Source organism: Telopea speciosissima, chromosome 4 (genome assembly GCF_018873765.1).
Source record: "Telopea speciosissima isolate NSW1024214 ecotype Mountain lineage chromosome 4, Tspe_v1, whole genome shotgun sequence".
In the NCBI taxonomy this organism is placed as follows: Eukaryota; Viridiplantae; Streptophyta; class Magnoliopsida; order Proteales; family Proteaceae; genus Telopea; species Telopea speciosissima.
The window spans coordinates 64,292,220-64,303,580 of record NC_057919.1 but is presented as its reverse complement, the minus strand read 5'-3'; the positions used below and the strand labels follow the sequence as shown (position 1 = coordinate 64,303,580).

Below are 11,361 nucleotides of genomic sequence, written 5' to 3'. Positions count from 1 at the left end.
AAAACATTAAACCCAGCCCGAACCTGGCTTAAACACAGGCCCACTCAGACCCTATTCAGGCTCGGGGCAGGTTCGGGCGGGCTCAAACTAGTTGGGTTTTCTTGACACCTCATAGCGGGCAATTTAGATATATTGCGGGAGGTGGTGGCGTGGCAGCCTATAGATTCTTCTCCCATTTTGGGAACATAAAGCCCAAGATAATAAAGAAAAACACAAATGAAGCGCTTCGATGGACGGTTGGGATGTTATGTTCCTAATCAAAAGCATCTCCAACCGTCTAAGATAGGATGAAATTATTACAAAAACGGGAGAGGTTTCCACGGCGTAGAGTGTAGTTTCCCACCAATAAAGCATTTTGAGAAACATTTCTTTTACACGGGCATTTGATGTGGAGAGAGAGTGCAGGGTCCATGGCATGGAATGTAAGATGGTGTTGGATGGAATCTGCACATTAGCGTCGCAGGGATCCTTTTCCCTTAGGGGGGGGGGAAATGAGTATCGTAACAATCCTGCCAAGTATATTTATTTGAAGAAAAAAAAGTTTTTTAGCTGCTCAAGTAGGAAGGGCTTCCTGCATGGCCCTCATTTTTCATGTAGGATGATATGGGTATTTAGGACATTGATTACAGAGAATATGGTCTAGATGAGTGATCTATCAAACTTTAGAGTCTAATTCAATTAAACACCCACTATATTGGCATAACTCCTGAATTTTTTGAAGTTTTATTTTTTCACTTAATAGAATCTGTTTAACTTAAATTTGATATGTGAGCAAGAGACTTTGAATTTAGCTCGTCTCCAGGAACATAGCATGCTCAGGGTGCTGCTAGCCGTTGGGTTGTGCCGCACACATCCCTAGGCATGTGTCGAGATGTGTGCGGCACAGCTCAACCGTTGAATACCCCCCCCGGCAGTACCCTGGGTGTTGAACTCCCTGGAGACGATCCTGATCCAGAGATTTTAGAATACATATCTATAAAATTTGTGTTCCAACTAAACTGCCACGTGGTAGATATTAGTGTCATTCAGACAACCCCTTTCTAAATAGGCCATGTAGAAATCAAGGGCTCTAACTTTTTTTTTTATTTATTTATTTATCAAAAGGCCCATGTGCACAAACAGAGAATACAATAGCTTTCGATAGAAGACACAACTCATTTGGGAAGGTTATGGGCTTTCAGCATTTGCTCCATGCTTTCACATAAGCAACTAGATAGATTGAGAACCTAAGAACATAAGTTTTGTTCATTAAAAGTAGCTTATATAGGCTTAAACTAAGGGGCTGTGTTGGGCTGTGGCCTCTTCACTTGAGTGTCTTGATATCATTAGCTATGCTTTGGGCATCCATGCCAGCTCCTCGCAAACCGGCCCTTCCCAATCCGGCACAGTAGAGACCTTTCTTTCCCTTCCAATGGTTAGGAAAACTTTGTTTTGCAATCCCATCATCTCCCAGAAGGTAATCATCGCCCTGAAAAATTACAAAAATATTATACTATCCTCAACATTGCATAATTTTGCATGAAATCGTAAGGATCGATTTCCTTTCACACACGGTTAAGAGAGAACATCTTAAGTCACCGCAGATCTTAGGATTGAACTAAGGATGAGTATTTTTTTTACGTTTTTTCAATAAGGGAAAGAGTTAATGATGAAACTCATCTACCCAAGAGTCCAATCATCGGGTGGTGGTTGGAGAGACAGGGCCACGAAAAACTTTCTTCAAATCATAAATCCTATGTCTATACAAGGGAGGGGCAACTTGGACCGACCCACTTCAAATCTGAGCTATATTAAGGAGAAGGGATCTGGTTCTCGAGAATGCCTCACAGGCATACATATGGAATCCACCCCAGGTGGGACCCACATGGTGGATTCCATCTGTACGCCTGTGAGGCGTTTTCGTACGAGAACCTGATCCCAACTCTATATTGCCTATAAAAAAAAAAACAAAGTTGGGCCTTGGCCCTTGGGTTCAGGTTCATTCAAATTTCATCAATGGCCCAACCTAGCATGGTCTGAGTTGGAATTTTTCTTGTCCCGTTCCCTGCCCGGTGCAGTGGTCCTGTTCCTCTCATAGGGAGGCAGAAATGACCACTTAACCTCTCTCGGGCAGTGTGTTTGGGCAGGGGGTTAGGTGGTCATTTCCGCCTTCCTTTGAGAGGAACTGGACCACTAGCTGTACCGGGCTGGGAATAGGAGATGATAATGATCCGTCTAACTTGAACTTCACGTTCTTGGCTCATATAAATGGTGTGACCAATCGAATTTTCAACAAAATCAAGCAAATACCAATGTCAGATTTGGTTCGACCAATTGGGTTGGAAGAACACCAAACCGTATGGGCCAGTTTACTAATTGAAGCAAACAACTGTTGGTGCATGCCCCCCAGGAGGTCAAGGGATCGATTCTCCTGGACTGCATATTGTGCCAAAAAAAAAGGCACCTTCCTACCCCTCCCCCCTCCCCCCTCCCCCCTAGTTGTAGATTGTGGGCTTGTCTTAGCCTTCCCGTTAGCTTGTAGTTGGCCTATGGGCCCTTGAATAGGATAGTGCAAAAAAAAAAAAAAGTTTACTAATTGAATTAATATCCTCAATATTGAATGCTTTTGCATAAAACCATATAGACCTATGCCCATACAATGGTTCAACTCGGACGGTCCATTTCAAATCTGAGCTATATTAATTCGAGGATCAGGCTCAGCTTCATTCAAAACTCATCAATGGCCCAACCTAGCCTGGCCTGAGTTGAACTAATTGATATGTTCTTGGCTCATATACAAAGGTCAGGTTTGGTTTGACCAATTGGGTTGGAAGAACACCAAACCGTAATCGGGCCGGTTTATTAAGTGAATTAGGGAATGATATGGATACGGAATTGTTACCTTGAGCCACTTCTTAGTTGTTCTACGAAAGCCAGTGGCAAACAGAATCACATCAAAATGATAAGACTTTCCATTTGTGAAGGACACCTCGTCACCATTGATGCTAGTTATACCTGGTAAAACCTGGTCCATCAAAGATTGAATAAATCTTGGTTTTGAATTGGCCAATTTCTTTTGAATCAATACTGTTTGGAAATCGGTATAAGGATAAGCTGGGTAGAAGTGTACCTGAATCTCGCCAGCCTTAATCTTCTTAATGGCACCAGCATCGATGTTTGGGTACTTTCCATATTTGTCCTTCATATAGTAAGGACCTTCATTGGGCCTTGTTATGCCGTACTTGCTCATATCACCGAACCACAACATGCTGAGCACGACGATCAATGAATCCACCCAGTGAAGGGGAAGATACTTCCACAGAAACAACGTGAATTGTACCATCCATCGGGTCAGAACGTGAAGCTGCACCACCCGGATTTAATCCAAATCCGAATCCGAATCAAGAAAAGCAAAACCAGTCAGTCTTTAATTAACCCTCTTTTACAGCTGAAATGCCCAAAACCCTAGAAAATAGAATAAAAAACATAAAGGAAGCAGTTTTCTATCAAGGAGTGTGGCCTGGATCGTTATCCTCTGCTGTTCGTTGCCCAAACAACACCTATTGTCCCCTCACATAGGGGTGAAATGACGACTTAACCTCCTTGCCTGAACACATTGGCCGAGGGAGGTTAAGTCGTCATTTCACACCCTATGTAAGGGGACAACACTGTGCTGTTCGAGCAGCAAACAAGCGGAACAACAGAGGATAAAAATTCGTGTGGCCTACGCCAGTACTCCGATGTGTCTATCTCTCTCCTCCTTGAAACAAGGGGGCAGAACTGCCTTTTCATATAGGGAGGAGAAAGATAGACTCATGGTAGTGCTGGCGTAGGCCACACTCCCGAACATAATTCTTTTTCCCAAAATATAATAAAGATTTTCACATATTTATGATTTGGGAAGTAGTTTTGGAGTGTGGCCTACGTCATCACTCCCATGTGTCTATCTCTCTCATCCTAAAAACAAGAGAATTAGAGGTATCTTTTCATATGGAGAGGAGAGAGAGAACTTTCTCCCTTATAATTTATTAAAGTTTTTTTTATTCAAAAGATTTGCAATTGTTACAATAAAAATTAAGAAGCAAGTTTAATTGATTTTTTTTTTTAAAATAGAAGAATTAAAAAGAAAAATATATATAGAGAGCCAAGTGCATCCATTGCCACGTCAAAAGAGGGGTTAAAAAATGAAACATAATCGAAACCAAGGTTAGTCGATTCTGATTCGAATTGACTGATTCCATCGATTCCTACCCAAACCATGACTACGAAAATCCCCCTAGCATGTGCTTTTGTCAGGAGGCGACTTTTATTTCAGGTAGAGAGTTTGTTACGGTGCCAGAGTGTAGTTTCCGACCAAAAGGGGATGGAAAACCTAATCATTAATTTAATAGTGAAGGTGTATTTATAAGAAGATAGTGTGTGGGGTCCACAGGTGGAATGATAAAGTGCATACCCATAACTCTGCAGAGTGACATTGTGACAATATTTTTCCTTTTGATTAATTATGAGATGGGTGTAAGGTCCTTTTCATAAGAACTCACAGCCAAGTATAATCAAGTATGCCTAATGGTGAGTAAGTTTGGGAACTCTCTCATCTTGAGAGTCCAAGGATGGATTTGGTATGCATTCACGGAATATATTCTAGGTGTAGAACGTATTCTAAAGTGAGAAAATAGAGAAGAGTAAAGTTTCAAAATGCGTTCTAGATCTAAAATCTATTCTAAAAATACACACCAAACACAGCCATAAATTGTCTTACCGGACTACGAATGACGACAGAAGTCTTGGCACCAAAGTTTGCTAGATCACAAGCAATTTCCATCCCAGAGTCACCACATCCAACAACCAAAACATTCTTGTTGTTATACTTACTCCCAGATTTATATTGAGTAGAATGCAAAATCTCCCCTTTGAAGCTCTCAAGGCCTTTCATCTCCGGAATGAACGGTTCGCTGTTTTCGCCAGTAGCCACTATAAGAAATTTAGCTCTAAAATCCTCTATCTCATCAGTTTTGGTGTGCCTAACCTTGACACACCATTTCTTCTCAACTTCATCGTATGTCGCCAACTCGATGATTCGATTACATGCCGGATTCACCTTAAAGTTACTCACATATTCATCCAAGTATTGGACAAATTGCTTTCTAGGTACAAATTTTGGGTAAGATTCAGGGAAAGACATGTGAGGGAGCTCACAATATTGCTTTGGTAAGTGAAGATGGAGACGATCATAAGCTTTCTTCTTCCATATGGGACAATAACAATCTTCTCTTTCAAGAAGAATGTGAGGGATTGATTGGAGGTTTAAACAAGCAGAAGTTGATATACCAGCAGGCCCAGCTCCTACTACTATTGCTACTGTTTCCTTCATTTTTTGATCACTCTCTAACTCTCTAACTCTCTTAACTCTCTTACCTCTCTCCTTGTCTCAATTACACTTACTTCAAAACCCACATTGTAGATTTATAGGCAAAGCTAGTGTTATTGTCAATTCTATCACTTTAGATATTCTTTTAGGTCAGATTTTCTAGTATAGGATTACATGTTGGCATGAAACATGCATAGGATAGGAGCATATCATCTAACCCACTAGTGTGATACTCAACATGGATTATTCAATTAATGAATTATGACAACGTAAATTAGTTAAGATGTTGTCATGTGTGGACTGCATTTCCCTAATTCTCATCGAACATTAAAAAAAAAAAAAAAAAAAAAAAGGGTAAATTACACATCACCCCCTAGTTTTTAAACGAAACTCAGATCATCCCCTGATTTTTGAAAAAACTCAAATCACCCTCTCTACAGTAATGGTGTTAGTCTGTTAAGTTAGTTATTAGTGTAAAAATACTATTTTACCCTTGTACTAAAACATTAGAATTAAATTTACAATACTAACCTTCCTTCATCATCAACATTGGTCAAGGGTAGTTTAGGGATTTAAATTTATTTAACTGGCTGACATCGATCATCACTTAATAGCATAAAACTAACGGTAAGAACTAATTTGTCATATTGAGGTCTAAAATAGGAGGTGACCTGAGTTTCGTTTAAAAACCAGGGGGTGACGTGTAATTTATCCAAAAAAAAAAAAGTAATAATGTCATTGATCATTTCTATTAAAAAAAATTATTAATGACAATGAAATAAAGTTTAAGGCTCACCAAATAATGGATTCTTTTCTCTTGTATTTTCAACTATTAATTTTTTATTAAAACTTGACATGAGTAGGTGGGTATATATATATATATATATATACCCACCTACTCATACTTGCTCATAAAGTATGAGTACCAACAACTTGCTATGTGGGCTGCACTATATTGATCTCACCTAATTATAAACAAGTTTCCATGTTATATGTACCATGTTACTTTAGGAAGGTAGTTAACATGAAAATTTCAACCTTATTTCCAAAATTGTTGAATAAGTTGAAATTACGCAAGAGGGTTCCATTTTTTTCCAATTAAGTATGGTTACCGGGTTCATTTTACAATATTTCGTATGACACATCGAATGAACAGTTTGCAGGATCAATTAAGAGACTTGTATTCACAAGAAGATCATGTACTCCATATGCTTACATGTTGGCTGATCAAAATGCCTTAAAACTTTTATGCTTTTTGGAAAAAAATCATTGGAATGGTCCTTCTTGATAACTTCATCCGGATTATTGATTTTGTATACCTTACAGATTCGTCACAGGTCAAATTTCATACTCAAGTTCAATTAAATACCCAATCATATATGTCTTTGCATTCTTGAATTTTTCATCCATCTCCAAGTATGTTCATAAATCCTATTGTAGTCCCTAGATTTTCAAAGCTTTACTTTGCCACTCAAAGAACTCTATTTAGGCTAAAACTAATCATGTAGGAAGGGGACCTTGAGGTTTCTTGTCATATAAATTGGGCGTTTGACCTGCCACGTGATAGATATATGGCCCAATCCTAACAAACTTATTAGGGCATCCCTTTCTCATTTAGTATCATAAATTTTGAAAAATATTTGATATACATATTCTACTATTTTATTTTTCAATGAATACAGACATTTTACCTCTGAAAACTCAATGTTAGAATTTACTTAAATAAATACTATGTACTTTAAATATTTCTATGTAGATGAATAATGTGGTTATTTTGACTGTTGGAAAGAGGTCATGGTTTGAATTAGTCACATATTAAATTTCAAAACCAAATAAATCAGCTCCACCAACCACATTTGAGCCCAAGACAAGTACATGAATTCCCCATGCTTGTGTGTTTGTTTAGAGGTGGCATTTGACTAATTGGGAGATGGGTGTAGGGTCATCTTTCACAAGACTTGAATCCAAATGTACCCAAATATGTCAAATCTCTCTCTCTCTCTTTTTATCAAGAATCATTTCTTTATTTAATTTTTTTTTTATTTAACTCCCTTTCTCATCTTCTTTTTCTTATTTATTTTTTATTCAAAATTCATTTTTTATTTTAAATCCATTTTGGCACAATGGTTTTATGTATCGGTCTTGGCCGATACCGATAAAGATTAAAAATAATAAAATATTAGTAAAATCGGTGTCGTTCCCAAATGATTTGATACCAATATATGATGATCAACATAGCACGATATGATGCTTTTTCTATTTGATGAAATGGCGGCGATTTGGTGATTGTAGGTACCAAGAATTGGGGGAAAAATTAACCTAAACTCGTGTGGGCAGAAGAGAATTTTTTATATGACAAGAAGTCATCACCTACATTTGGGGTCTAAGACCCATAAATAGTGTCTTTTTTTCGTAGAAGGGATGTTAAATTAACTCCAAGACTCAATAGCTTCTCTACTCCTGATCTCTAGGTAAGTGTCAGGTTACGGGCTAGGAAGGTGTTAGGCACCCAACAACCACCTGACCAGGCCAACAGTTGGTCTTCCTAGACACTTGTTGTTTATACATTTTATGCACCTAATTGAACTAATTTTTGAAAGATTTAATGTATCGTGGTTAAGATTTATGTACCTAATTAGGCTCATCAGAATTAATGGCTTAAACCTAATTACTAACTCTAAGTTAGGTGATTAAATACATTATAGATCTTAATTGATTTATTTTAATGCATTTTCCTAAATTCAAAATCCTAACTCCATGGTTAACACCTTGGGGTCAACATGAAAAATATGATTAAACACCTAATCTAGATTTGGTATAATAAGGAAAATAGCAACATCTAATTTGAGATGAAACTAAGAAATAGATGCATAAAACTGTGTTTTGATGCAAAGAGATCACAAAATATGTTTTAATAGTATAAAAAACATATAAGGAATGCAAGAAATGTGAAAATCCAACAAAAAAAAAAATTTTGCATGTAATTAACAAGATGTTCCTGAAGCCAAAAACAATAGGAAAAACCCTAAGATGCCTTAAATGCATGGTAAATAGTTTTAATACCAAAATTTAGACCTAATATGCTGTTAAAGATTAATGGAAAACATTTCATGAAGTGCAACAATAAAACAGTAGCCAAATGACCAAAATACCCTTGAGTGGTAAGTACGGCTAGAAATGTCTTTTTTTCTACCCAAAAAGACTTAAAAACACCCCCACATGCTCAAAAATATTGTATTTCCAGAAGATGCATCATTTAGGGGTTAGAACCCATATTTTCCCTAAATCTAGCAAAATTACTAAAATACCCCTGTAGGGTAGAGAAATACAGTTTTATGCATGGAGAGCTTGGATGGGCATGTATGCATATGTGAATTTTCCAAAATTATTTGAAACAGGATGGAATGCATCAAAAACAATTTTCATGATTTTTTGTAATTTTACTGTATTTTTTGGATTTTATTTATCGAATTACCAATATGCCCTTAAAAAGGAGAAATGTAAAAACATCATACATGCTGCCATCACTTATTGAGGGGAAGTGGCGTACCTAGGTCATGTAAAGCACCACATACATCCAGTAATTTTCCTTGGATTAAAAAAATATCAAAAAACAATTTCCTCTAATTTTCTAGCGGAAATATGCATGAATGGTAAAAATGGAATGCAATTTTAGAAAATAGCAAAAAATTATTTTAAAAATAGACAAAAATATGAATGATGTCTCCACATGCGGATATGTTACATGAAAACACTTAGATAGACGAAATTCATCATGGGCATGTCATAATAATTTAATGATGCATATTAGTCCTAATTATGGAAAAAATAGAAAATATATTAAACAAATACATCAAAACCGTCAAAACATGATTTAACCATGGAATGACTAATAAAAAGTGGATTTTATCATACAACATGATTGTAAACCATAAAAGCAGCAAATGCATATTTATTTATATAATTTTTTGGTTTTTTTGAATTAAATTTAGAAATGATATCTTTGTTCTATATTTTGAGAGAATTTTCTGAAATTTATAGCATTTTTTATAATTTTTTAAGTGCCAAAACAAAGGTAAAAAGGGAAAATTACCAAATACGGGCTTTGAGGCCAAATTGGTTCAAACAAAACATGGATATACTAAGTCAAAAATGAACTTTAACCTTAGTAGGAAGGCAGAACTCAAATCATGCTCTGTAGCTTCAGATTTCACAAATTGCTAAAATGATCACAGAGGTAAAAGTGTTTGAAATAAAAACATTTAGACCCCAAGAACATCACTGAACACAAAACACAGTGGTGGACATGTATAATTTTTCAATGTTTTTGCTAAGAAAATTCAAAATAAATAGTAAAATAACTTTAAAATTTTTGAAAATTACCCATGTAGTGTGAGAGTGTCTTAGCTCACTGTGCACCCTGGATAGTCGGAACTCACTATCGAAATCCACCAAAAGCCACTCCAAGAATAATTGTTCCAAATGGCAAAGTTTGTGAACCAAGGGTACTTGAGAAATTTCAAAAAAAAAATATGAGAGAAGGGTACGACAGTGTTGTAAGTTGCATCAAAGGTGGGGATGAGGGGCTCCAATCCACGATTTTTTTTTCAAGATTTTCCTCCTCTTCTAAAGCTTCCAAATGAGGGGGTTTTAAATACGAACCGTCAAAGGTGTTTGATGAAATGCCTTAACAGCCCCATGGGCAAAAGCGAGGCAGACAGCCATGGGCGCGCGGCTTGGCCTGGTACTCGCAGGCATGTGCAGCACGGCAAAGCATGCAGGCATGGACGTGCACAACACAACAAGCAGGCTGGCGCGAGCATGGCCGCGAGGGGACAGCATGAAGGCAGGTCGGCAAGGGGTCGCAGGGGTGGCCATGAGGGGACAACATAGGGGCATGCAGACTGATGAGCACATTTATGTGTGAAATTTTAGGGCATAAATTATACATTTTACCACATTGGACGAGTTACTCGGTGCTTTCTTGTGCTTTTCAGGGTTTAGGTGAATTCTTGTGAAAATGAAGGAGATGATGCTAAGGAGATGTTTTTAAGCTTTTTAGAAGTGTAAATGGATGCATAGCCCATCGAGTCACCGCAATGGTTCAAACGGCACTTAATTCCGAGTTGAAACGAAGAAGTTATGGTCGCTTCCGTGAACGACGCGTGAAAATGGTCCGTAGGGGTTTATTTATAATTATTGACAATGGATGGGGACAAAGTGAAGCGGAAGTTCGGATTTTAGGGGCCTTAATGCAATTATCAAAAGTTACTTTATCGTACCCGAAAGATTCCATTTGGAAGGCTATGGACAGTCCAACTTCAACTTGAGATATCTTAGGCTCCCCAACTCCGAATTGGATGAAATTTGGGATAGGTGGTTAATTTAGAATAATGGGAGATACACTTCCATATAAGACTTTGGGGGAAAGATGGACCTATGCTAAGGCAACCATGATTTTGGAGGAAATGTTTAAACAAAGTTAGGGAAGCCAAAAGTAGTGAGATAGAGAATAATTTTGCACCACCCCAATACAATTTTGCTCCCCAACCCAACTATGGGCTTTCGGAAATTTTGATTGGTCACTTCCCCGACAATCCATGTTATGGAAGGATGCCCTAATCTTTATGGGGGTAGCTATGGTGATGAGAATGTGAGTCCTCAATTTCAATACAATTCTTTTGGCACTTACAATCGGGGTGGAGTGATCATCCCGATTTTTGTGGGATCAATGGAATAATCAAGTCGACCACCCAATTTTCAATATCATGGTCAGTTTGGTCCTCCAATGCCCAACCCTCCATTAAATCTCAATGGGCCACCTCTCCTTAAACCATATCATCAACCCCTTGAGTTTCAAAACATGGGTGAGGAGGCCGAATGAGCTTGAGAAATACATAGACCTTCTCACAACAAGCCAAAATACCATGGAGAAGCAACTCTCTCAACCGATAACCATGGTGCAAGAGGAGGAAACGGGTACATTACCTAGTCACCAACCTCCCCATCCCCGC

General features: G+C 37.8%; 1 protein-coding gene across 1 annotated transcript; it reads right to left on the bottom strand.

The window, feature by feature from the left end:
* Nucleotides 1-1,244: 1,244 nt before the first annotated feature.
* LOC122659915 (probable indole-3-pyruvate monooxygenase YUCCA10) lies at nucleotides 1,245-5,409 on the bottom strand. The gene is made up of 4 exons (XM_043855079.1): nucleotides 4,739-5,409; nucleotides 3,110-3,343; nucleotides 2,882-3,004; nucleotides 1,245-1,468 (listed from the first exon to the last, which is right to left on the bottom strand). Exons 1-4 carry the CDS (start codon nucleotides 5,348-5,350, stop codon nucleotides 1,304-1,306), a joined length of 1,134 nt encoding a protein of 377 aa, XP_043711014.1. The 5' UTR covers nucleotides 5,351-5,409; the 3' UTR covers nucleotides 1,245-1,303.
* Between the last annotated feature and the right edge of the window lie 5,952 nt (nucleotides 5,410-11,361).

What these genes read in the sequence shown, in the direction of transcription:
- LOC122659915 (XM_043855079.1), bottom strand. Translation starts at nt 5,350, where the DNA reads ATGAAGGAAACAGTAGCAATAGTAGTAGGAGCTGGGCCTGCTGGTATA. An exon ending in CTGTCGTCATTCGTAGTCCG is followed by an intron (nt 3,344 to 4,738) that starts GTAAGACAATTT and finishes CGGGTGGTGCAG; the next exon opens with CTTCACGTTCTGACCCGATG. An exon ending in CAACTAAGAAGTGGCTCAAG is followed by an intron (nt 1,469 to 2,881) that starts GTAACAATTCCG and finishes GTAATTTTTCAG; the next exon opens with GGCGATGATTACCTTCTGGG.